At 43.0% G+C, this 26,668-nt stretch overlaps 3 protein-coding genes across 5 annotated transcripts; 2 read left to right on the plus strand and 1 right to left on the minus strand.

The window, feature by feature from the left end:
- Positions 1-997: 997 nt before the first annotated feature.
- LOC120057209 (eukaryotic peptide chain release factor subunit 1) lies at positions 998-5,721 on the plus strand. 2 transcript variants are annotated; one of them, XM_039005717.1, is made up of 11 exons: positions 998-1,119; positions 1,494-1,604; positions 2,732-2,907; positions 3,046-3,185; positions 3,452-3,590; positions 3,689-3,879; positions 4,007-4,136; positions 4,266-4,448; positions 4,567-4,631; positions 4,852-4,999; positions 5,144-5,721. In XM_039005717.1, exons 2-11 carry the CDS (start codon positions 1,519-1,521, stop codon positions 5,224-5,226), a joined length of 1,341 nt encoding a protein of 446 aa, XP_038861645.1. In that variant the 5' UTR covers positions 998-1,119; positions 1,494-1,518; the 3' UTR covers positions 5,227-5,721. The 2 variants fall into 2 exon arrangements, with proteins under 2 accessions (XP_038861645.1, XP_038861646.1); XM_039005718.1 differs by lacking the exon at positions 998-1,119 and having other exon boundaries at positions 1,182-1,604.
- Positions 5,722-8,642: 2,921 nt separating this feature from the next.
- LOC120057210 (F-box/WD repeat-containing protein 11-like) lies at positions 8,643-19,781 on the plus strand. Of its 2 annotated transcripts, none has more exons than XM_039005719.1 (13): positions 8,643-8,762; positions 10,553-10,666; positions 12,769-12,991; positions 14,225-14,411; positions 14,622-14,712; positions 14,818-14,955; positions 15,156-15,274; positions 15,401-15,650; positions 17,189-17,307; positions 17,472-17,582; positions 17,905-17,983; positions 18,065-18,229; positions 18,869-19,781. In XM_039005719.1, exons 1-12 carry the CDS (start codon positions 8,724-8,726, stop codon positions 18,224-18,226), a joined length of 1,632 nt encoding a protein of 543 aa, XP_038861647.1. In that variant the 5' UTR covers positions 8,643-8,723; the 3' UTR covers positions 18,227-18,229; positions 18,869-19,781. The 2 variants fall into 2 exon arrangements, with proteins under 2 accessions (XP_038861647.1, XP_038861648.1); XM_039005720.1 differs by having other exon boundaries at positions 10,553-10,615.
- A 1,791-nt stretch (positions 19,782-21,572) lies between these two features.
- LOC120057528 (fibroblast growth factor 18-like) lies at positions 21,573-26,383 on the minus strand. The gene is made up of 5 exons (XM_039006122.1): positions 26,352-26,383; positions 24,937-24,976; positions 24,664-24,841; positions 22,180-22,286; positions 21,573-21,860 (listed from the first exon to the last, which is right to left on the minus strand). Exons 1-5 carry the CDS (start codon positions 26,381-26,383, stop codon positions 21,573-21,575), a joined length of 645 nt encoding a protein of 214 aa, XP_038862050.1.
- Between the last annotated feature and the right edge of the window lie 285 nt (positions 26,384-26,668).

The raw sequence follows: 26,668 nt of genomic DNA on the forward strand, positions 1-26,668 counted from the left end.
ATAATAAGACCCTCTATATTTATTGTAAAGGGGCATCAAGCTCATCACCTTGTGCTTTCACCACCCTGTGAAGTTCATAATTAATTTTATCTGTAGCTTAATAAACTATGCTTTCCCAACTCGTAGTGGGAGGACCACACAACATAAACTATCATCGCCTGACTCCAAACTTACTTCAATTTGATGGTTTTATATCAACATTTGCGTTTACACCGACATGTATCGAATTATACATTTTACCAACATAAAAATATATATCCCACATTGTCTATTGTATTTTGTTGTGTCGATATTTTGAAAGATTACCGAAAACTGTTTCCATCAGGCCTGTCGTGACATTTTTTATCGGACATGTACTTTACTCGCATACAAAGCTTGGATGGGAACCTGGTTTATTAGCCTACAGAAGCATTTCCCAAACTCGGTCCTTGGTTTTGCCACAACATTTCAAAATTTATTCAAATCTTGTTATTTGAATCAGCTGTGTAGTACTAGGACAAAAACCAAAATGTGCACCGAGATTGGGAAACCCTGGCCTACAGCAAAAATATTGTATTACACTGAATTGACTTTCTCTCTGATTACAGGTACGTTTTCAGGTGCATTTTCTCAGGTCCACCCACCCACTCTTTAGCCCAATGAAACATGTCCGAGTGAACCGTAACTATGTCGTTTCCAGAAAGTGATCCTCAACCGGAATTCTTTCAACCGCCTCCAAATCAATCTTGTCACTAGTTACCAAAATCACAGCTATGTCGTAAAAAATCGTGAAAACAAAACATCGCTTTTTTGGTCTTAATTCAAAATGTGGCATAAGGTTAGCACTGTGGTCAGAGTTAAGGTTAGGTTTAAAATCAGATTGTAAAATAATACATTGTCGAAATGGGCGGTGGTTAAGCCTAAATTGAAGATGACAATATATTTTTGACCTAGGGTTTACCATAATTATGAATTTGTGGCTGTGGTAACTAGTGACGACACCAACATAACGAGGCCCCATCGCACCATGCGTAGCAACAAACCGGCTTGAGTAGAGCTCGAGCTCAACAACGTCAGGGCTGACGACAAATTAAATAGGTGTAATTTGAGAGATAACGTGCTGACAGAACCGCACTTGGGGCAAGTAACATTGCATGTTTTTGAGCGATAATTGTTAGTAATTGGCGTTTGATCCATATGCATAATTATGTTTCTAATAAGGTTGACATTCCGCAATACTTGAGTTAGTGGGGTGGACTCTAGGGCCTGGGCAGGATTTAAAAGCCAGGGCATTTCCCAGCCGAGACCGGTAGCTACTAGGACCCGGTTGCTGACAAGATCAGCTGGGCAAATATTATCGTCCTTGCTGGTGTGTTGGGGAAATAGTATAATATATCCATTTAATGTTGCTATATTTTTATTGAGGTGTACAACAAACCGTCTGTGTTGTTAACTTCATATCGCCGTCCATAGTTTGATGCTGCTGCTAACGTTACTACATACCCTCACACTAGGTCCTAAATAGACACCGCGGAAAAAATGGCGGACGACCCCAACGCAGCAGACAGGAACGTGGAGATATGGAAGATAAAGAAGTTGATCAAAAGTCTGGAAGCTGCTCGGGGGTACGTGTGACATGGCAAATGCATGGTTTTGTCAGTGACTTTCTTCATCATATTGAGCCACTAACTGGAAGTTAATGGTACCAGGCCCATATATGAGCTAGCTAACAATTATTTTATTATACGTTTTAGCTAGCTTACTAACTAGCAAGTGGTGTTAGTTTGAATATGTATTTGAACGCATAGCTAGCTGACCAGCTAAGTCACATGTCGGTGGCATTGATCTATGTTTCGAAAGTTTGAGTAGTCATGTAGCTAGCTAATGTTACCACAGCTAACGTTAGCTAGGCAGCTATTAGTTTTGTAACTTCAAGGGCTTCTTTACATTCACAGCTAGCTAACGTTAGCTGACAATACTAGTATCTGAAATTCACAGCAAGTTAGCCTACTAGTATTATCAGTTATCTGACTATCTAAACCTACACATTGTTTTAGTATAGCCAACACAGCTGATGCCCAACCATATCTAGGTAATCTTTACATTCAAATTGTTTGACACTGGACAAGTGTTCTGCTTTTAAATTGTAATTTCATGGCAGTTTTCACTAAGTTAAAACTGTCAGTGCCACATCACGCCTTGACTGGCTGGCAATAGACCTGTCAGCCGGAATAGCTGATGTATTTGATTTTAGATCAAAAGGTGAAGCAATTCCTATGCTTTTCATTGACCTTAGCTTATCTACGTTCCACACCTGTCCTGTGCAATGAGCACTCTCCCAAGTGGTTGTCTATATAGTGCAGTGGGTCAAGTTGTTTTATGAGTACACTCTGTGAACAAACTACTGTGACCTTCACCCCCTTGACTAGGGGCAGCAGCAAACTTGTGGCCCACACCTGTCAACATGATGGTCAAAACAAAAATGTGGCAATATGAAGACCACTACTGCAGTAATGTCCTCATCTGACAACCGGTTTAATACTATACGTGTATGAAAAGGCCTGGCTTGCTTAGGTAAACAGGACACATCTGTAGGACAGGTTTAGCTATCTATAATTTGTGGTTCTTGTTTTTACAAAGTTGTTTCAATAAATAGCTTGCCAACATAATTTCGCTTGAGTTACTGTGCAACTTATTTTCTACGCAAAGGATGTGTTTTAACGTGGGTTTAATGCAATTGATCTCCTCTCAGGAATGGTACGAGTATGATCTCCTTGATCATCCCTCCAAAGGATCAGATCTCCAGAGTGGCCAAGATGTTGGCTGATGAGTTTGGCACTGCATCCAATATTAAAAGCAGAGTCAACAGGCTCTCTGTGCTCGGAGCCATCACCTCTGTACAGCAGAGACTCAAACTCTACAATAAAGGTGTGTATGTGTGAAGTCAGTAGTGAAACCCTCTCTTTCTGTATGAAGTAATTTGGGGTGGTCCTGGCTTGGTTACGGGCATTTCTTATTTCAATCAATTGGTCGCTGAGAGCTAACTTATTTTGTTTTACCCTGCAGTGCCTCCCAACGGCTTGGTTGTATACTGTGGCACCATTGTGACTGACGAGGGCAAAGAGAAAAAAGTCAATATTGACTTTGAGCCTTTTAAACCCATCAACACTTCTCTGTATCTCTGTGACAACAAGTTCCACACAGAGGTAAGGTTGTTCAACACTCTGGGTTCATTATATTCCCACCTTACTATTTTTCTTATTGGCTTATTGTGACTAACTAGGAAATAAGGAGTTTTGGATTGCACAAAATGACATCTTCTGATATAAAAAAATCTGTTGCCTGTTTTGGTGAAACAAGTTGGTGTTGTGTGTGTAGCCTGAAGTTATGCACAGCTCAGAGTCAATATTGACCACCTTTCTATTTAGATGAGAAATTACATCTTACCTAATGTATTTTCTGTCTCTCTTAGGCTCTTACAGCCTTGCTGTCAGATGACAGCAAGTTTGGTTTCATTGTGATTGATGGAAGTGGCGCCCTCTTCGGAACCCTGCAGGGCAACACCAGGGAGGTGCTGCACAAGTTCACCGTGGACCTACCCAAGAAGCACGGTTAAAAACCCTACATTCATATGCAACATACACTAATGAACAGAATTACAGCCAGCCTGTCCACACACAACCATGTATAACAAACAGTCCTCTTTCAGGCAGAGGAGGGCAGTCTGCCTTGCGTTTTGCTCGTTTGAGGATGGAGAAGAGACACAACTACGTCCGAAAGGTGGCGGAGACGGCAGTCACGCTTTTTGTTTCCAACGACAAGGTCAACGTAGCAGGCATGGTCTTGGCTGGTTCAGCTGACTTCAAGACGGAGCTCAGCCAGTCAGATATGTTTGACCCGGTCAGTATCTCCAGACACAGCATTCCAGGGTTTTCTGGTGCCATTGTCAGCATTGACATTGTAGCATTATACGTCTGATATGTGATCTGTTTGTTGACTGATGAATTGCTGACTCATGTCCATGCAGAGGCTACAAGCAAAGATCCTGAAGCTGGTTGACATATCATATGGTGGGGAGAATGGGTTCAACCAGGCCATTGAGCTGTCCGCAGAAGTGCTTTCCAATGTCAAATTCATTCAGGAGAAGAAACTTATAGGTACTTGGATACAGCTGATTTGTTCATTTGTGTGAATGTCTACTCCGATATCTATCATGAGTGTCTCTCTGGCATGGACATGATCCATCCTGTTGTCATATTGATAATATAGAGGACCTCTTCTCCCAGGACGATACTTTGATGAGATCAGCCAGGATACAGGGAAGTACTGCTTTGGGGTGGAAGACACACTGAAAGCCCTGGAAATGGGTGCTGTTGAGATTCTGATTGTCTACGAGAACCTGGATACCATGAGATACATCCTACGATGCCATGGAGCAGAGGGACTTGCTATGGTGGAGAAGGGTACAGGTATGTAAATAATGTGCGCCCTATACAAAATGCGGGATTGTTGAGGGATTCTGGTCTTAACACATCTCTCTATTCCTTGCCCTATGTCTGTTCTGTTCAACCTCTTCCACTGATCCAGATGAGAAAACGTTGTATTTGACACCAGAGCAGGAGAAAGACAAATCTCACTTCACAGACAAAGAGGTCAGTGAGAAGTTCTTTCCATAACCTACACAAGTGTATGAAGGAAGTTATGTTATGGTTCTACAGGCTCTTTTTAAAATGTGATGTTATTTTGTCTCTTAATTTCACCTATGTCTACTTCCTGTGTTTGCATCCACCACTTTTATAAGGACAATTCTCATACAAGGATCTCTCAGTTTTCCCTGATCTACTTTTTTTGGGTGTGGGTGTATTTCTACAGACTGGGCAGGAGCATGAGCTGATCGAGAGCATGCCGTTACTTGAATGGTTCGCCAACAGCTATAAGAAGTTTGGAGCCTGTCTGGAGATTGTCACTGACAAGAGCCAAGAAGGATCCCAGTTTGTCAAGGGCTTTGGTGGAATTGGTGGTAAGAGTTTGATTATACATTCATAACTAAAGGCTTTTACTATTATTCTGGGGTCATGTGAATACATAAACAAATATTGTCACTGTAATGCACCTCTGCAGAGTTACCTAAGACTATGATTCTTCCTTTACTTCACCTCCACAGGGATCTTGCGGTACAGGGTGGATTTCCAGGCCATAGAGTACCAAGGAGAAGACGATGAGTTATTTGATTTGGATGACTACTAGGTAGTTGAGACTGACAAGAAATTAATCAATTGAAAGGCTTTCCCTGATTTGACCGAGATACTGGTGGAAGGAAAGCAAGTAGTCAGGAGGGAGACCCAGACCTTCAAATAAAAGACATGGATGTGATGCCGTATATCAACGTTTCCCTGACTTGAAGCAGTGACTCATCACCTGGTTGGATGGAACTCGTCTTGGTTTGTTCCTCCACTCTACATTAATGACTGATTCAAAGTGACTGACAGCAAGGCCACACTCCTCCTGCCTGCTTGGCCTTCTCTAGGCCACACTGATAGGTTATACAAATCTATTTTTGTCATCACTCCCCACCTTCCAACTCAATTTCCCTTTATTTTTTAACATTTTTACTGGTACCTGCTGCTGTTGTGTTTTGAGATTTTGATTCTGATTATTTTGTTTTCCTTTTTTAAATCAAATTTATGTAGAGGGCAAGGAAATAATGATTAAATTGGAGCTGCTTTACTATCCCATACCCTGTCCCTGCCTCCCGTCTCATCCTATCTTTATTTCAGCACCTGCTTTATTTTGTCCCAGCTCCCCCCTGGTAATTTATTCACTGTCACAGGTGCTGTACTCTGAGCCCGTACTGTTTTCTTGTATGTTTTTTCATTTAGAGGACCCTTGACCTTTATGACTCATACAGAGTTCCCAGAGCTGAGATTTAGGTTTATACGTCTGCTTTTATATTGCCTTGTACACACACCACTCTATTAAGCATAATGAACCATGCCCTCAGTGCTGTGACCATTCATACTTTCACCCCCCCCCTGTTCCACAGAGACATCTGTGTCCAATGTTTACTGTGATTGATAGGTCAGTTTGTCACTGTGCAATTCAGACAATGAGAGCCAGTGTGCTTGTTGCCAGGCAGTTTTGTATGTCTTGTCTTCCAGGCATGTTACTGGGTCGTGTTCAATACTGAACGACCAGTTGAAGAGTGTGATTATGATGGCCCAGGGGGCAGTTACCATATGGTGTGCAGTATGAGTTCTGTGATTTTTAGATGGTCACACCCATGTTGAGCAGGCCACCACCAAAGCTATTGAAGAACGGTGTGTAGTGTTTTGGGGGAGACGTGTCGTTCAATACAAACCGTCGCGCAATGTTGCAAACATTGAAGTGTACTGAATGCACCCCTGGTATGAGCAGTCTATCGGCATGAAGGTTGCCCATCAGGGATGGGGGGGGGGGTGGATTGGTGTCACACTTTTCCCCATCCATAGCAAACAGCTGATTTTAAACTAATTGCATTCTAAACTGTGGAGCTTGATTATTGGCATCACATGCTTTGTTAACAACAGGTGTAGACTAACACTGGTTTTCCCAACAATGCAGATTTTTTTAAAGACAAATAATAGAAAAATAACATGGAATAAATACACAATGATTAATGATAACTTGGCTATATACACACAGGGTACTACAGTAGTACTGAGTCTGTGCAGGGGTACGAGATAATTGAGGTAGATATGTACATATAGGTAGGAATAAAGTGACTAGACAACAGGATCGATAAACAGTAACAGCAGGGTATGTGATGAGTCCGACTTAGTGCAAAAAGGGACAATGCAGATAGTTAAGCAATAGCTTCCCGGACTATGTAACTAACTATTTAGCAGTCGTGGCTTGGGGGTAGAAGTTGTTCGGGGTCGTGTTGGTTCCAATCAGGTGTTTCAGCTGGGGTTGGGGGAAATGTGTGACAACAATCAGGCCCCTGAGGACTAGAGTTGCCCATCCTGATCTACATCAATAGAAATCTGTATAGTTATTATTTTTGAATACAATGTGAATGACTAATGGCTCTGACTGTCTCTAGTCTTTCCCCTACCATTATATATAGGTAACTGCCAAAATATAGCGAACACAAGTAAATGAGGGATACAAAGTATATTGAAAGCAGGTGGTTCCACACAGGTGTGGCTCCTAAGAATTCTTATGCTTATGGTCATGTATGAAAATGCTGGGCAGGCCCAGTTGCCGATTATTTTGGCTACCATGGCTATGCCCCCATAGGATGACAATGCTCCCATCCACAAGGTATGAGTGGTCACTAAATGGTTTGATGAGCATGAAAACAATGTAAACAATATGCCATAGCCGTCTGAGTCACCAGATCTCAACCCAATTGAACACTTATGGGAGATTCTGGAGCGGTGCCCGAGATGGCGTTTTCCACCACCATGTCCAACAAAACACAATGATTGCATTTCTCGTGTAATAATGTCACATCCCTCCAATAGATTTCCAGACCCATGTAGAATCTATGCCAATGCGCATTGAAGCTGTTCTGGCTCGTTGTGGCCCGACGACCTATTAAGATGCTTTAGGTTAGTGTTTATTGTTAACTGCCCTTTATTTTGGCAGTTACCTGTAGGTTTGACACAGCCCTGCCTAGCTCTGTTTCTCCCTGCACGAAAGGATTTAGTCACGGAACATTTTGGTCAGAGGCACTGGATGTTGGTTTGGGGGCCTTTGTGGCTTGTAGTGTCTAAAAATATATATTTTGTCAGCCTGAATGTGAGCTATGGGGGGGGGGGGGGGGGGGGGGACTATTGTCTGGATCTGGCACGTAAGAATGGGATGGTTCTATGTAGCCCCTTTTGGGGCACAGTGAGCTATTTTATCATGTTATGAATGTGATGTGTGATGACTTTTCAACATCAAAAGCCCATGTTATGACATTTTCTGGATTTGATCTATTCATCTGTCACCATTTTGTATGAGATGTATTAAATGACCTCATTGTTTGCAAATCAGGTGTCAAGACTTGGTTGGCCCAGTGGATTTCCTATTAGATAGGTTCATAAAATTAAGATTATGGGATATATATATATACTCCTGCATATGCTTTCCGTGTGACTGCAGGCGTGTGCTGTTTGATTCAGGGCTTATTTAGTATACACAAAGTAAATATTACCCTTTGCATTTTTTTCAACGGGAATTTTAGTGTATTGAAGGTCTTGGTACATCCAGTGAAAAGTGCACTATTCTCTTCGCTGTTAAAAGGGAAAGTTACGTGTCATATTTATATCCAGCCTTGCCAATATAACATTAATTAGCAAGTGGGATGCATAAAGGGAAGACCATTTATAATATATAACTTTCAATATAATTTTAATGATCATCTTCCCAATTCTAGACACCGTGTAGATTCGCTAATCTTTACATCATGAACTGTTGTAATCAGTCTTTTGCAAGTGGAGGTGATTTGTAGATCAGATCATCTGAGCAGCATCTGGCGGAAGTCGACCCTCGAACAAGCACAGCCTCTTTCCCTTAGCAGCAGAAAAGAGCCAACCACAGAATGACAATACCTTCTTTATAATTTCTCGACCAACCAAGTAAGTCTATGCTTCAGTGAACCCACCCCCGAACCCCCACTCCAGTTGTGTTCTGTGACGTCATATCATCTGCGGCCCGTCGCTGACTCAGGGCTGGGTTTCCATTTTCGGAGCGAACGAGTTTCGGGGAGCAACAATATGGAGCCGGAGATGGAGGACAAAACGTTGGAGCTGATGGTGAGTTTTGGATTGGATGATTACTTTCTGCCCCATAATATCGATGTCAGTGTGTGTCGGAGTGCGTAATATGGTATTAACACTCGAGTAGAACCGATCGAAACGATTTTGAACAAACGGGAGAGCCGAGATGACATACAAAATAGAATATGCCAAGCTAACATTAGCTAGTAGTACCGTTAGCTACCTAGCGAGTAGAGGGAGGGCCCAATGTCTGATCTAACATTAACCCGTGGCTCATGTTTGTAATTATTCTAGGTAACACCATAATGATTTTGGAAATGATTGGGAAGTGAATGATTGTCATCCGAATGGTAGAGGTCGACAGGACGAGGAGTGAGTCTGCTAGTACGAGAAAGGGCCGGGAAGTGGCCCCGTCGTTAAATACTTACATGCTAACCAGTTAACTAGCAAAGGAAACTAGCTAGGCGATTGGATCTCACTGCGTCGCCGCTGCGCCATTTGTCCGACTCCAAGTTAGCCACAAGCTTTCCAGGTTAAACATAAAGTTAGGTTTCCGATAAATGTGTATTGTTTCTTGAGCGCCAACCATTGGCTAACGATTTCTTGTTAGCCGACTAGGTACATAACTACCCTGATTGTCAACCACGCACATATAACGTTATATTTATAACTAACGTTAGCTAAAAGAGGCACTCCCCACCCTGTCCATTACCGAACACTAGAGTTTCGTTTCTGTCATTGTGAATCAGTGGCTTTTCAAGATGCGTAGAAGGAAATGGTTAGCTGACGTTAGCTTGCGTAATAAACAAGTAATTATGTTTGATATGTTCGAAGCAAACAGCTGGAGTTTTGTCTACATTTTCTGAGTAGGTAACGCTAGCTAACAAGTCAGTATGACTATCTCGTCATGCAAAAAGGCCAGGTAGTTAGGTTAGCTATTCAGAAATGAACGTAATCGTCGGTAATGTTAGATACAATAATGATGGGTAACTATTATCGTGACGCTATTTTTGATTTAGCCATCCGTAGATTAATGTCAACCTTTTATCTTAACGTAGCTCCTACATAGGTGCATTTTGTTCCAGACGGTGTTCTCTGTTTTGTCACCTTAGCCAGTGACATATGGGCAAAGATTTGCTATCACACAATATGTCACTGGCTGTCTTGCAAAGTAACGTTAGCAGCCTAGTCCTGTGCTTCTGTATTGGACAAAGCGTGCCAGTCTAGGCTTATGGCATATGACACAATCACTTAATGTCGATACAGGCAGGAGTAATGTCAGCTAAATAAAAATGACTGCATGTGTTTAGGTTCAGTTGTAGATAATCTGTTGCCCCAAACAAACATACCCACATGCTCATAGGAGAACACCAAGGCTGATAACATTTAGACACAGCCAGGACTGTTTTAAATGGAATTATCATACCATCTGGTGTTGCCTCTCGCAGCCCTATAAGGTCTGATTTCTTTATCAGATTTCATGTCAATCTTCTGAATACATGTCAGATTGACATGGCTTTGCAGGTCTGAATAAGGGGCAGCTGTTGACAAGCCATGGATTCCTCCCTCCCTCTTCAAATCCAAGCCTCTGCTGATACCTAATGCACATCAACGTTGAACCCAGTCCCCCATGCTTAAACAATTAGCTTACTTTGCCTGACTGTTTCTTCAGATGAGAAATGATGACAAGCCTTCTATTCTGCCATTGTGATTGGTCCCCCATGGTACATTGGATGTTGTACAGTTTGGACCAGAAGGTTTGGACTGGTTGTGTGTTATGTTAATGAATAATGTCTCTTGATTTACAAATGGCCTCTCCCCCTCAGAACACCACTTTCATGGACTCCCAGACAGATGACCTCTCATCAAAGAAGATCACAGTGTTCAAGGTGAGGCAACAGACCACGGGTCCACGGCCAGACAGTCACCGAAGCGTAATGGTAGTGTATTAGCCTAGTCCACCTCCAAAGAACACATTTATAACCCGTTAGCGTATCTCCTCTTTTTATGTCTTCATAATTATCTTTAAAGTGTGCCTTGTGCCATCAATATTGACAATCTAGTTGTGGTTTCTAGTGGTCAGTGAAACGGTGTGTGTACTAATGCCAGACTACAGTGTCATCAAAAACCTTTCTCCGAGCACAATGTCGTCATGGCTATTTGAAGAGGCAATCCACACACACCAAAACCAGATTCAATATATAAAGCCAGTTTCCCAGACATACAGTTGAGGTTGGAAGTTTACATACACTTAGGTTGGAGTCATTTAAAACTCATTTTTCAACCACTCCACAAATTTCTTGTTAACAAACTATAATTTTGTCAAGTCGGTTAGGACATCTTCTTTGTGCATGACACTAGTCATTTAAAAAAAAAAAAAAAAAAAATTACGGACAGATTATTTCACTTATAATTCGCTGTATCACAATTCCAGTGGGTCAGAAGTTTACATACACTAAGTTGACTGTGCCTTTAAACAGCTTGGAAAATTCCAGAAAATGATGTCATGGCCTGGTCTGATAGGCTAATTGACATTATTTGAGTCAATTGGAGGAGTACCTGTGGATGTATTTCAAGGCCTACCTTCAAACTCAGTGCCTCTTTGCTTGACATCATGGGAAAATCAAAAGAAATCAGCTAAGACCTCCACAAGTCTGGTTCATCCTTGGGAGCAATTTCCAAATGCCTGAAGGTACCACGTCCATCTGTACAAACAGTAGTACGCAAGTATAAACCCCATGGGACCACGCAGCCATCATACCGCTCAGGAAGGAGACACATTCTGTCTCCTGGAGATGAACGTACTTTGGTGCAAAAAGTGCAAATCAATCCCAGAACAGCAGCAAAGGACCTTGTGAAGATGCTGTAGGAAACAGGTACAAAAGTATCTATATCCACAGTAAAACGAGTCCTATATCGACATAACCTGAAAGGCCGCTCAGCAAGGAAGAAGCCACCACTCCAAAACCGACATATAGCCAGACTACGGTTTGCAACTGCACATGGGGACAAAGATTGTACTTTTTGGAGAAATGTCCTCTGGTCTGATGAAACAAAAATTGAACTGTTTGGCCATAATGACCATCGTTGTATTTAGAGGAAAAAGGGGGAGGATTGCAAGCCAAAGAACACCATCCCAAACGTGAAGCGCGGGGGTGGCAGCATCGTGTTGTGGGGGTGCTTTGCTGCAGGAGGGACTGGTGCACTTCACAAAATAGATGGCATCATGAGGAAGAAAATTACGTGGATATATTGAAGCAACATCTCAAGACATCAGTCGGGAAGTTAAAGCTTGGTCACAAATGGGTCTTCCAAATGGACAATGACCCCAAGCAGACTTCTAAAGTTGTGGCAAAATGCCTTAAGTACAACAATGTCAAGGTATTGGAGTGGACATCACAACGCCCTGACCTCAATCCCATTAGAAAATGTGTGGGTAGAACAGAAAAAGCGTTGTGCGTGCAAGGAGGCCTACAAACCTGACTCAGTTACACCAGCTCTGTCAGGAGGAATGGGCCAAAATTCACCCAACTTATTGTGGGAAGCTTGTGGAAGGCTACCCAAAACATTTGACCCAAGTTAAACAGTTTAAAGGCAATACACTCAATTAGTATTTGGTAGCATGTAAACTTCTGACCCACTGGGAATGTGATGAAAGAAATAAAAGCTGAAATAAATCATTCTTTCTACTATTATTCTGACATTTCACATTCTTAAAATAAAGTGGTGATCCTAACTGACCTAAGACAGACAATTTTTACTAGGATTAAATATCAGGAATTGTGAAAACTGAGTTTAAATGTATTTGGCTAAGGTGTATGTAAACTTCCGACTTCAACTGTACATTCATTCTAGTACTGGACTTAAAAGAATGCTCAATAGAGATTGTCCGGGAAACCGGCCCATAGAGTTCTGTACACTGACTAGATTTATCAAGGCCAAAGCCCGTCCCTCATTTGACAAGAGAGCCATGTCGACTGAAGCGCTGACGAGTCCATACATTTAAACTGGTGGTTTATAACCGTTCCATTTCTGTGTTCAGACGATCACTAACGGTCCGATGACGGGCTCAAGGAAGCGGCCATCGGAAGGGAACTATGAGAAGGAGAAGGACGTGTGCATCCAGCTGTTTGATCAGTGGTCTGAGGCTGACCAGGTGGAGTTTGTGGAACACCTGATCTCACGCATGTGCCACTACCAACACGGCCACATCAACTCCTACCTCAAACCAATGCTCCAAAGGGACTTCATCACTGCACTGCCAGGTATGGTTCACACTGCAGTTTGATATTACTTTGTTAGCATGGCCACGTCATGTATTATATTAGGGGGGTGAATGCGAAAATGTTTAAACAAAATTGGGATCCTTAATGTTAAGAAAAATCCCAAATGGAAAAATGATGTATTTTAATATTATTTTCGGACATTTTAAATCACAGTGCAGCTGGCTCACCTGCTCTTTCTCTTTGCTAATGATGCGATTGTGTGTTCAGGCTTCAGTCTGTTGCGTGTATAATATCCTTGTGTATTCATTGATCATATGCCCTGCAAGCCAAGAAATTACAAAATAGAGCATTCCATTGCGAGATACAGCTTTTGATTGCCGATAGATAGGCTTATAGTGCTCTGTTCTGACTCCGCTTGCCATGTGGCCTCCCCTCTCTCTCCGTGCCTTGCTACCTCGCTACGAAAGATGCGAGTGTTTTGTTCTCGGAAGAACGGCAACTAATCAGTCTCAGTTTTGCGGAAGATGTTTTCTTTCTCCTAAACACCTTGGTAAGTCACGGTATTTAACCATCTTTAAAGTACTTTTTTAGGAGTCAGTGGTCTGCGTGCAGGCAGGCTACACGCAGGCAGCTCGAGGTTATTTGATTGACAGTTATGGTCGCCTAGTGATGGATGTGAGTCCTGCTTCAGAAGCGTCATTCCTTTACAGAAAAATACCCGTTCAGGGGCACTTCGAAACTATCTTTAGAGAAGGTTTCATGTCGGCATTTAAAAAGCCGTAGTGTACCCTTAGACAACCAAATATGTCGTAGCCGAGGCGCTTTCAACAATATGACTGCGGTAGATATAACTTCATTGCCCGTCCATATGTAATAAGACCATTATTCTGCATTGTGGAATTTGGGCATTTTCTCATCGTTTTAACGGTAAACTGATACAAAAATGTCCGTTTGTCACATCCCTAAAATGAGTGCGCTTATACAGAATATACCACAACCAATATAACTCCTACCTCGCAACCAGTAAATGCTCCAAAGGAAACCACTTTAGAGGGGTGTATATTGACTAGGAACCAAACTGAAGCTATTGAAACCGGTAGGGACCTACCTGGATTTGTCCAATAAACTAATTTACGTGGGCAAAACCTTTTCATTAGGCTAAACATTTTGCAATTGTTTGCTGCGGTATCTGACTAATGAACACACCACAGGCTCAGTTCATCCACAGTTCATTCACAATTACATGAGTACTTCTACTCCTTGTGGTTATAGCTCAGGGTCTGGACCACATAGCGGAGAACATCCTGTCCTTCCTGGACGCACGCTCGCTGTGCTCGGCAGAGCTGGTGTGTAAGGAGTGGCAGAGGGTCATCTCAGAGGGAATGCTGTGGAAGAAACTCATAGAACGCATGGTCCGTACAGACCCCCTCTGGAAAGGCCTGTCAGAGAGGCACCAGTGGTGAGTACGGACTGGGATCACTGGCTGGGCCACCCTGAATCACTATGAGTATCATTCAGATCACCAGTAGAATGGATCAATATCTGTTCTCAAGAATCAACATAATAGAATGTATCCAAGCAACTTCACCTTAGGAAAAGACAATTGATGTTGTGGAGATGAATATATTTGGGATTTTTTTTTAAATAGTGAATGTGTTCTCTCTTCTAGGGAAAAGTACCTGTTCAAGAATCGAACCACAGAAGTCCCACCAAACTCCTACTACCGTTCCCTGTACCCCAAAATCATCCAGGACATAGAGGTGAGTGTTTCTGCTGCTCCCCTTGTCCCCTTCAACCTCCCTCTCTTCTCACTGATCTTTCCTGTGTTTCCCATTCACTAACCCCCCCCCCCCGGCTCTCTTTAGACAATTGAGGCCAACTGGAGGTGTGGTCGGCACAATCTACAGCGGATCCAGTGTCGCTCAGAGAACAGTAAGGGGGTTTACTGTCTGCAGTATGACGACGACAAGATCATCAGCGGTCTCAGAGACAACTCCATCAAGGTCGGTGTTCCTGTTTGATGTTGATTGACGAGGGGGAGTAGGGGTGTAATCTAATGTCTACTGGATATTTTGAATATAAGATTTCTAAATATGGATATTGTATAACAAGAAAGCTTCTTACAATGTGTCAATGCAACGTCTAGTACATTTTTTGATAAATAATATTTTGTATGAATTTCTCACCCTCTGTTTCTGTGTAGATCTGGGACAAGCAGTCTCTGGAGTGTCTGAAGATCCTGACGGGTCATACAGGCTCAGTGTTGTGTCTGCAGTATGATGAGAGGGTCATTGTCACCGGGTCCTCAGACTCCACCGTCAGGTCAGCAACTCCTCTCTGCCCTCTTACCCATGCTCCAGGAAGCTCCAAAGCTTATTTAATTCAAGAGGCATCTGCATGTGGTATATTGTGTTTGAAGGATATTGATGATCTCTCTCGGTGTCTCAGGGTGTGGGATGTGAACACTGGGGAGGTGCTGAACACTCTGATCCACCACAACGAGGCGGTTCTCCACTTGCGGTTCTGTAACGGTCTGATGGTGACGTGCTCGAAGGACCGTTCCATCGCCGTGTGGGACATGGCCTCGCCCACAGACATCAGTCTGCGCCGCGTGCTGGTCGGCCACAGAGCAGCGGTCAACGTGGTGGACTTTGACGACAAGTACATCGTGTCAGCGTCCGGTGACCGTACCATCAAGGCAAGTTTGCCCCGATGACCTAAGGTCAACTCACTAGAGCCGCAAGCATGGCAACATCTCAACAGGCATATGTTCTAGTACTTTTGCAGTGGCACAAGACTTACTAACTTAGATCCCACTAGGGCCAAAGAAGACTAAGGCCGCAACTACAGTCTTTTTGCCGTAGCTTGGGTCCTGTCCCATGAGAGATCCAGCTCAGCCACCACTCTGTCACCATGTTGTCTTTGGTCTGCCTTCCTTGTATTTTCCAGAGAGCAACTTTTTAGGGATCCTTTCTTGAGACATTCTTAGCATGTGTCCAACACACTGGATCCTGTGCATCTTGATCTTAAAAGCCTTTATTATTTAAAAAAAATTGTTGCCTTATTTGCTGTAGAGATCTTATTCTGCCTGTGGATGTTGCAGATCTTGCAAAGACAACCATTTGGCATCAACTCGGTTCATGTCTGTCTGAATGATCCTCCAGCACTCTGAACCATACAAAAATAATGACTTTACATTGCTTTAGCAGAGTCTACTGAATGCACAACCAGCGGTATTCAGCCAGGCTTTGATTTCTTGGCGTGTGTGTGTGTGTGTGTTTAACTTCCTGTGAGCTAGAATGATAAATGAGTGGCTTCAGTTCTCTCCCCCTGCTCTGTATGACCATGGTGGTTTTAATCAAAAGCTAGTTATCTTCCCCATCACTGCTTGTCATTGTTCATTCACAGAAGATACTTGAAATGCAAAATACAAGCCAGCCACACCTATCAAGTGTCCCCTACCCAAACCTACCAAATCCTCTCATTCTGGTTGAGTTCAGTTGTGCAACGTGTCCAGTAGAGAGCAGCATAGAGCTTGAGTTATCCCAGAGTGTGAGGCCTGCTGTGGGAAGCACTGACTGAACCCAGAGTCCAGAGCTGACGTCTGTCTCTTCCTGAGGCTAAACTGTGGACCTGCATGTCTGTCTCGTCTCAGCCCCAACCCCAGTCTCATCCCCAGCTCCCCAGTACCTCCCCGTATTCCAGACGGTGGATTTGTGGGCAGCCAGGATTCCAGAAACAAAGAGACCCTGGCTAGCCCACCCATCGCCCTGGGAGACGGGCCAAGGCATTCCGTACCGAGCCGTCTCCCACACACTACGCCCCAGCTCTCTGAAAACATTCCCCAAGTAATAAGGGAGGGACGGCAGACTTCAATATGTGTGTTTGGGAGAGGGAGTGTTACTCGACACCCCTAAAATGTGTATCACTGTTATACCTTTGTTTACATTCATGTTTTCATGCAGCTGCACAGTGTCACTCTCTGACACGTGTGTGTGGACAGAGAGGTGTACAGCTGGATTATAGCTCTGGCTGCAGACTGTTCTCAGCAGCTTCATTGTCCGGTCCAGACAGTGATTAGTACAGATGCATTCTAATGAAGGAAAACAGGAAGGATGCGATTTCAAAAGTAATAACTGTTAGTGTTGACATGAAGGATTATGGAGGCTAAATGCCTCTTCTTGTTTTTGTGTTGACCTCTGGGTGGTGTGTGTTTTTGCCTTGACGCCCCTGCAGGTGTGGAGCACCAGCACGTGCGAGTTTGTACGTACGCTGAATGGCCATAAGAGAGGCATTGCCTGTCTGCAGTACAGAGACAGACTAGTGGTCAGCGGCTCCTCGGACAACACTATCCGGTGAGTGTGTCTGTCGTGTGTGTGTGTGTTTATGAGGGTGGAATATTCTTCTAGGTGTTTCTTACTGGTCTATATTTATAGAATCTGTAACCTGGAGATGAACATGCTTTGTCATGACTATTCTGTCAAATGTTACTAAACTAACACGGATTCTCTCTCCTCAGGTTGTGGGATATTGAGTGCGGGGCATGTTTGCGGGTATTGGAAGGCCATGAAGAGTTGGTCCGCTGCATTCGCTTCGACAACAAAAGGATCGTTAGCGGAGCCTACGATGGGTAAGGGAGGGTTTATCTCTTTGTGGCTGAGCTGATCTCGCACTACTAATGGAGATCTGATGGTTAATGGCTTTATTCCCTCACTCTAATCCTGCACTTGGCCTCTGTTAATCCTTGTTATTCTCTCACTGCTGATCTCAGACTCCTGATTTCCCCCAATCCTGGTCTCGGCCTGTTAATCAGAGTGAATTTGTTAGGCAGTTAGTCAAACTTTTATAGGCCGGAGTATGAGGTCCTCCAGCTTATCCACTGACGAGACTTGAATACTATTTTGTTGTTTACATTATGATGTTAAGAGGGTGCCTGTGCTGTTCCTTTGTAGTAAAATCAAAGTATGGGACCTACAAGCTGCTCTGGACCCTCGCGCCCCTGCCAGCACCCTCTGTCTGCGCACACTGGTGGTGAGTTTAGCTTGGATCTAGAGCATGATGGTGGAGATGATGGTTATTGTAGAGGATACTGATGAATTTTGTGTCTTTCAGGAGCACTCTGGGCGTGTATTCCGGCTACAGTTTGATGAATTCCAGATCATCAGCAGTTCCCATGACGACACTATCCTCATCTGGGACTTCCTGAACGTGTCGACCAATGGACAGACTGAGGGCAGGTCGCCCTCTCGCACGTATACATACATCTCCAGATAGCAGGTACACACGACTCTCACACACTGTCAGGAGTATGTGCCTGCATACACTCACCAGAACTTACACACACTAGGAATGAATACAACAAACTAAAGTGATATTTTTAATGAACAAGATGCTCTGATTCAAATTGTGTGGCTTTTCGGTAGTTAAGATAAGTAAGCAAGCACACATCTTTCTATATTTTGCAGGCCAGATTCATACAAAAACAAATATTTGATTCATCAGCCTTAGCAGCCATCAATTGATTTGTTCCCTAACCCCCCCCCCCCACACACACACACGTTTTCCTACAGACAAATAAATGAAGTGACACCCGTACAGGATGAATAGTGGAAGTAGGTTTGCGATTGCGATGCAAGACGCTGCACTCTGTGCATATGGGTGGGCTTCGATTGACCTGATATTGCTGTTTACTTTCTGCATTGCTGACTCAATCTTTAAGCCTCCCACCCTTTTTCTTCTATTTTCTTCTATTAACTCTTCCAAAAACACATTTTGTTGGGGGGGTGGTAAGCACTGCAGCTCATATACAAATCTAACTTCATTCTTTGCTTGGAGGTGGGACTCCTGACCTAAATTGAACACACCTACAGGATTACTTGCATAGTGTGCTGAGTGTGTGTCTCTCTCTCTCTGCAGGGCAGGCCCGGTGGAATGTGATGTGTGTGTGCGGGGACAGTCCTAACGGCCAAGTCAATGTGCCAGGGTCAGAGGTCACTTCCCACTCCATCATCCTCTTTGCATCATCTCTGTCCTCCTCCTGGTGTTCATGTGGAGGGGTCGTCCCGCCCTCATCGGGCCTTCAGTGCTCAAACACATTGCCCCTTACCACCCCCCCCCCCCAACCAAAACGCACACAAACATACACACAAAGCGGAGTCTACTAGGTCACACTCTAAGGCCCAACTCCCCTTACTCTGGTCACCCAAGACCGAGTAACAGACATGGACATGAAGGAATCTGAACTGAATGGCTGGAGGAATGGAGAAAGAGGGCTGGAGACGGCCTGTTAAAGATGCCCTGGGGAGGAAAGGAAGGAGGCAGGGCCGGGGCTCAACTCTTCGCATCCAGACTGAGTGACAGATGCCTCAGGCCCGCCCCTTTGGGCACCAAGGACATATCAATCTTGTTATTTTCTCATTTTCTTTGGTATAAAAAAAATGTGGAAGAGAGCTGATGTTTTTTTCCCCCTGAAGACTGTACTGCATGGATAAGTGATGGGACAACAGTGTGCTAGTGACCTATTTAAGTTTTTCTATATTTTTTTTAATTTTTGACCTAATTAATTTAGTTTGTTAGTGTACTAAGAATTTTTTTCTTCTCTCCAAACCCCTCTCATCCCTAGTTCTCTACCCTGCGTTCGTCTTTTACTTACTCTCCCTCTGTCCTGTTCTGTCCCCCTCTTGCTGCCTGTCTAGGTTCTGAATGACCCCTTACTGAGCTGAAATTAGTTGTAAACAGAATTGTCTTGTCTAAAATGGTGTTGTATATTGAAAAGATTTTTTAAAAGGAAAAAACCCCATTTAATAAGAATAAAGTACTTGAATGTGAAGGAGTGTAAACCAGCGTGTATGAGTAATGTACCTGTTCAGTATCATGCATCTATGCCATCGCTACTGTATGTACAGACCAAACCACCACTCAGTTGAAGTGAAACTCCCATTGCTCGTCTATTAAATATAATCCTGATATAGAGAGGGGGAGGCCTGGTCTGAAAATGACAAGCAGGACGTGTTGTGTGTTTTTACACTTTTCGGTTTAATGAGTGTGGCTCTGGAAATTGGCAAGAAACTAGAGAATTTAGGATATATTATTAACTCTGAATTGGTGTTTGGAAAGAGTGTGTATGTAGTGTATCGAGGGGAGGATCAAAGTTAGTCTGCAGACGGAAGGCTGGTACCCAGGAAGGGTGATCAGGAATGCAGTAACGCACTGGAACCCACATTCCTCCACACACACGTCCAGCCCATTCTCTGTCTCACACATTCTCTCAAGAAAATGTTTCATGGTGTTGGGCAGTGAGAAACTACCTCCTGCCCTGCCCTCAGTACTGCAGTGCCCACATGTCTGAGCTGTGCATGCTGCCTGCCTGGGAAAGACATCCCAGCTGCAGGAAATGACATGGTTATGAGTGTGGCTGTTGAGGCCTTCATCCAGTTATGAAAGGGCTGCACTGCTCACAACTAGATACATCTAGAACACATTCAGATATGTTCGTGTAGGTATTCCCTGCTTGTTTTTAGCTCATTTTCCCATTCAGTTTTCAACTCGTGTATTAACCTGATCAGAATGGATTCTAAGTATTGGCAGCTACATTCCATCGAGAAGGTCATTAGGCTCAGCTCGTTTTCCAAGGGATAAATCAGTGGACTGTGGTTTGGCACATATTCTGTTCTGTGCAGTTGCTCCCATTTCCAGTGACCACTAGATGGCACTTGTACTTTTTTTTTATGGAACATCAATGACCCAGAGCATGGTGCCTACAATGTCAAGGTTAGGTTATGAGTCTTTTCCTGTATGGTCCACAAACATGGAGTATTTACATTTCTTTTAGAGAAAAACATTTGTGGATTAGCATATTGATGAGTATCACACAATATAGCAAACCGGTAACATTTAGGACCATATGTTTGTATTCTATTTGGCAATACCATTGGTCTAAAACAGCTATCATACCATCAAGTTAAATAAATAATTGTAATAATAACAATGGTAATAAAATGCATATAGTTTCAACAATTCTCCATAAATATTTCCATATGAGACAGACTGAAGATAGTGTACTTACTATGTTACAGCAGCTTTCTGTATTGAGTGAATAGGCAGGAACAGTAGCTCCTAAGTCATATGAAGACAAACATACAAATAATGCATTGAGAAACCTTGACTGTCCCTCTGTGTTGGGTACACGTTACAGTCGCCTTTGGTGGTTTGGGTGTTAGGTACTGAACAGTTGCCCAGTTGTCTTTGGGATGTTGAAAACACGAATATTTGGTATTGAACGCTATGGTTCAGTCGTCTTTGGTAGCTCAACTTTAGTGCCTTTGGAAACAAACACTGAGTATAGCTGTCTTCTGTGGCCTAACTAGAATGGTTGGCACTGTACATTGTAATTCAACAGTCTTTGAGACAACACTGTCTCTGGAATGGGGAGGAAAAGGGCAAGGACAACATCTTCCCTGATGTGGTCAGATTGTTTAGCGCCAAGTCTTTTGATGCACATACTGTACTATGCACCACTTAGTTAGGTCTTTACCTGGGTTCAGCCCAGCAAACTCCTTACATTCAATTCACACAGGGAAGGACAGTTGTCGAGTCATTTGAGTATGTTGTGTGGCATTGACTATGTAGGTGCTGTAGTGGCTGTGGGTCGGGTCCCTCTCACTTTCTTGCTTCTCTTGCTGACCGTGGTGAAGCGGAAGGGCAGCAGGTCGGGCTGCTCCCCGGGGGGCAGGCGCTTCATGAAGTGAACGTCCTGCTGGTTGGGCAGTGTCTGAGGGCCTCTCCTGGGGCGCCCCCTCTTGGTGAAGCCCACGTACCAGCCCGTATAGCGTGCTGACATCAGAGCTGTATAGTGGTTCTCCAGCACCATCTCAACGAAGACACAGTCTGCACTGCGATTACTAGCCTTCTGGAATACACACACATATATGATAATTTCCAGTGTCTGACTTGGACTGAAATAGGTGCCGGTACTCATTTTGGCTGCCAAAACTATATTTAGGTGCAGGGGTTCAACAATACTTTTGAGCTAATATTCTATAAAAGGAACAGGAGCTCAAGCAGAAGACATGTTGAGGTGCCGGTACTCCGCTCCAGCAAGCTCCTGCCCAAGTCAAGCACTGGTAGTGTCAATATGAGATGCAAAGTGAATAACTCCAGGTTGTTTAAATGTATACATTAAAAGGAACGTGTAGCAAGAGTCAGAATAAGAATCGTGTTTGTCTCACCTTCCCCACAAGCTTTCCTCGACGGTTCATGCACAGGTAGAAGTTGGTCTCTTTACCACGGATTCTCACCTGACTTCCAAAAGTATCAGCCTCCACAACAAGCTGGGCTTGGAAAGAGACAGAGGCACAAAAATACAGATTGTAAGAGCCCACATGACAAAATGCTATAGTATGGTATAAATACTGTAGTATTACTATATTTATGTACTGTAGTATTCACTGAAGTGTTTTTGTGGACTTTAATGTAGTATTCACTGTAGTGTTTTTGTAGACATTACTGTAGTATTTACTGTAGTATGCACATTATAGTGTGTTTGTTGTGTTGTCTTTGACACAGAAGTGGGGGCTTTCTCCTTGAGGAAACTTGCTGGATAAATACTAAAATAGTCTTACACTGTAGGTAAGACTGGAGTATGAATGGATAGTTCAAAGCTTCTGCTCTTTTCTATAACCTGTAGGGAACACAATATATGGTATATACTTGGCATGTAGGTGTCTCACTTGTGAGTGGCACAAATTAGAATATGTGGGAGGGGAATGGGTGGGGCATATGCAAATTAAATACTGTAGTACTATTGTTAAAAAACTGCAGTACTATTGCTAAAAAACTGCAGTATTTTTGCAGACACTGTAGTGTTTTTGCGGACATTACTGTAGTATTTACTACACAGTTTTTTGGGGGGATAATACTGCAGTATTTACTATAGTATTCTACAGTATACTACACAATTCTATACTAAGTATTACACGGGTCGTTCCACGAAATGGGTGTCTTTTGGATACATGCAAACTTTTAAGAAATTAACTTTAAAATATATTTTATGTTTAGCCTACGGAAAAACACTTTTTCCCATCTCAGGCATTAAAATCCTATGAACTAAGAGCATTTTATCTGCACTTGAACCACACTGTCAACCCTGTTACAGACACTTATGTAACTGCCTAACTATTATTTATTAATCTCATCTTTGAGATTAATCTAACATTTTCTCATTGATCTAGTATCCCTTGTACAAATGAATTCACATATAATATAAACCTGATAAAGTTACCATTGGGCCTCTAACAGGGTTGACGATAACAGGGTTGAGGTTTTAGGTGAAGATTGGCCATTACTCCCCATGTGGTGAAGAGCATGATGAAAGTTAAATCAAATTCAAGTTTTCCTAACATGAATTGAGTTTACAGGGTTGATGTGTTAAGCTCGACCACCTCAGTCAAAGATGATAAAACAATTATAAATAGACCAAAAAGAGAGAGAAGACTTCCTTCCTTTTCCACCATGCTGTTCAGAAGACCCAAATGATGTCACCTGCTGTGAATAATTTAACTTGGTGGAATGGTCCATTATTTTAAAGGGGTAAATTGTTTGCATAACAGGGTTGGCCTTAACATGAGGGACAGATGTAAAACCATCACTAATATCATGAATATAAATAATAATATTCATAAATGACTTTGTCAAAGCAGAAAAATAACTAGGCCTTTGCAATGATGGTGAAACGTAGATACATTTTGGGGATTAAGTCGGTTGAAATCGTCCTAGAAGTGACACAGGGTTGACGAGGGGACGTGTCAAAATACTGAATTTTGGCACTTTAGAAAGCCTTTATTCATATTAAAGATGTACTTGATTCTCTATTTGGTCTATATTAAAGTGCACTTCATTTAATATAACAGGCTTTTTAAAATGAAATATTAGTGCACAATTTCTACTTCCATGAAAAGGCACCCTTTTTGTGGAATGACCCACACATGATTGAGGGACACTTCAGTGTGTACTATAGTATTTTACATTATACTACAGAATTATATAGTAAGCACTACATAATTGAGGGCTACTGCAGTGTGTAGTATAGCATTCTACAGTATACTACAACATTATATAGTAAGTACTATATGTGATTGAGGGATATTACAGTGTGAAATATAGTATTCTACAGTATACTACGAAATTACATAGTAAGTACTACACATGATCGAGGGATACTACAGTGTGGAGTATAGGATTCTACAGTATAGTACAGCTTACTACAGAATTATACATAAAGTACTGTAGTATTATATAGTAAACTGTAGTATTTTGTCATGTGGGAAAGGGCATAGAAATTGAGGGGGGGGATTGTTACATGCAATTAGTTCATAGATGTAGCCACAATACAGAGGTCAAACCAAATCAATAACATTAGTCTCCCTCTCACTACCCAAACCCCCCTCCATCCCCCTACAGCAAAGCAACATAGCGGGGTAAATGGGAAATCGATGACCTTATCGATATCGGGACTGAGTCTACCACACAGAAACCGCTGCTCCATCTTTCTATTTCTCTCAGTGTGTCATAGGCTCGTCTGGCCGGTTGCTACTTCATGATTTTGAGGGCCATGTACTGTAGGTGTGATAACATAGAGGAAATGATTGCTTGTTGATTCTGATTTGTATTGGAGTGTTCTGTATATTGTAGGAAGTAGTAGTACTATATCTTACCATATTTATCCCCATCGTCTCCCTTGGCACTGATTCTCCTCCCCATCACCTGCACGTGTTTGCCACTTGTCCTGCTGTACAGCTGGTACACTCTGTGCTGCCGGCGACTCATGGCGTCTCGACCCCGTGTCTGATTCTCCACGTATACGCTGAAATTAACATGGTCATCCGCTAAGACCTGTGCCACCACAAAACAGACAGGCATGTGGTTAGAATGAGAGACTTTATTCAGAATGGAATATTAGAAAACATAATGGATATTCACACATTTACCTGCAGGGGGCTGCAGACCACCAGTAAAGCCTGGACAGATCTGAGAGAAGGGGAGAATGGATCTGCATTGAGATTACATGTGGTATTTTTGCATCCCAAAATAATACAAAAGCAGTCTATCTGCCACACCTGCCTCTTTTCTGTCTCCACCACCAATTTTAAACCAGTCCCTATGCCTCCAAAAAATGTTATTTCTAGATAAAACCATCACGGCAACAGACAGTGGCCATGCTGTCTCTCTCTAGGGACAGCTGCTGAGCTCAGCTCATATCTATGATGAGCTAACAGGATATCAATATTCACTAATCCATCCAGCCATCTATCTAAGCACTTCAATCTCTTATCCCTCCCTGTATAAGTACAGCACACTCAGCACATGCATAGATACATAGATTACGGCACACAAATAAGGCTGACCTCCATCTTAAATAAAGAGGGGGAAGAGCAGGAGAAACGTTAGCAGACACGTTAGCAGTAAGAGAGTGTTCTTTCATATCTTCCTGTACCCCCTGGCCTTGTGCTCATTAGGGTACCCCATACCCCCTGTGCTGTCCAGATGTAGGGATGCCTGGAACGCAGCCTACAGCTGGCCCAAAGCACACACAGATGTCTGGGCTCCAATTCTACTTTTGTTCTACTTCTGTGTTACCTCAGATGAAACCTCTGTAAAGATCTGACCAAGTGGAGAGTACGTTTGAGAGATACAAGTGCATAATGGGGGTGACAGGGACACTTTAAAGTGGGAAAATTGTAAATTTGTCATTGTAAATGTAAGATTCGTTAACGAGTCTGACAGAATTGCTATAGGTTTGGTTAAAGTGGATGGATGCCCTAATTTGGGGAAGAGCTAATTGCTGATAATCCCCTTCGTGAATCACATGATCCTGTTAAACACAGACATCCATCAAAGACACCAATAAGGCACAGTCATACTGTACATCCACTCATTCATTCATAACCCGTTAGCAGACCTTCTGTCAGTGACAAATGTCTGGTCTTTCAGTCTGGGGAGAATGAAAAGAGGTGTCTGGGTCATGGGACATGGTTGAGTGGCCAGAGGAGAATAATGCTACAGCAATATGCTACCATGTGGAACAGCCTCAGAGGAATTGTACAGATAAAAAAAATACAAGATTCCACCACCACTTGGTATTGGAAAAACAGATGGCATTTCTATTTCACAGTTAGCTGTTCAGAAAATAGTTTTTCATTATTACAATGGGTAAAGGAGAACATGACGGTGTACGAAACACCACACCTGCTGTGCTGGACTGATGGTCAGAGCATGCATGAAGAGAAACATGCGCGCTGACACACACACACACACACACACACACACACACACAATACCTCCATTCATTTCTCTCCAGAAAACCTTAGGTTGCGCATCAAGGGTTACTGCACATTTAACTTACAACATGACTAGTGTAGAGAGGAGGGAACTCATCTCTCGTCCCGCGCAGCTACCCGGCCAGCAAAAGTCAGGCACCGTTACCGACGATCTCTAGCTGGTACTGTCTGTAATCCGTTCGTTGGAGAAGGGTTTGGGGGACGGCAACAACTCCTGCGATAATTCCTGCGGGCATCAGCAGAGCATGCCGAGCACATCGGTTAGAATGCTGGCGGAGGGGAATGGGTTTGCTCTGCAAAAATTGTATCATGTAGCCAAAACTTGAGCGAATGCGCGCTGGGTATGTCCAGTTTGGTCAATTCTCTGAAATCATGACAGGTG

This window comes from Salvelinus namaycush, chromosome 12, assembly GCF_016432855.1.
Source record: "Salvelinus namaycush isolate Seneca chromosome 12, SaNama_1.0, whole genome shotgun sequence".
Taxonomy (NCBI): domain Eukaryota; kingdom Metazoa; phylum Chordata; class Actinopteri; order Salmoniformes; family Salmonidae; genus Salvelinus; species Salvelinus namaycush.

Coding starts and splice junctions, on each gene's coding strand:
- LOC120057210 (XM_039005719.1), top strand. CDS start 8,724: ATGGAGCCGGAGATGGAGGACAAAACGTTGGAGCTGATG. Junction 14,713..14,817: donor AAATCATCCAGGACATAGAG/GTGAGTGTTTCT, acceptor GGCTCTCTTTAG/ACAATTGAGGCCAACTGGAG. Junction 17,984..18,064: donor TCTGTCTGCGCACACTGGTG/GTGAGTTTAGCT, acceptor TGTGTCTTTCAG/GAGCACTCTGGGCGTGTATT.
- LOC120057209 (XM_039005717.1), top strand. CDS start 1,519: ATGGCGGACGACCCCAACGCAGCAGACAGGAACGTGGAGATATGGAAG. Junction 3,591..3,688: donor GGACCTACCCAAGAAGCACG/GTTAAAAACCCT, acceptor GTCCTCTTTCAG/GCAGAGGAGGGCAGTCTGCC. Junction 5,000..5,143: donor GGGCTTTGGTGGAATTGGTG/GTAAGAGTTTGA, acceptor TCACCTCCACAG/GGATCTTGCGGTACAGGGTG.
- LOC120057528 (XM_039006122.1), bottom strand. CDS start 26,383: ATGAGTTCCCTCCTCTCTACACTAGTCATGTT. Junction 24,977..26,351: donor CTCTCTACACTAGTCATGTT/GTAAGTTAAATG, acceptor CCCTTCTCTCAG/ATCTGTCCAGGCTTTACTGG. Junction 22,287..24,663: donor AGACGATGGGGATAAATATG/GTAAGATATAGT, acceptor TCTCTTTCCAAG/CCCAGCTTGTTGTGGAGGCT.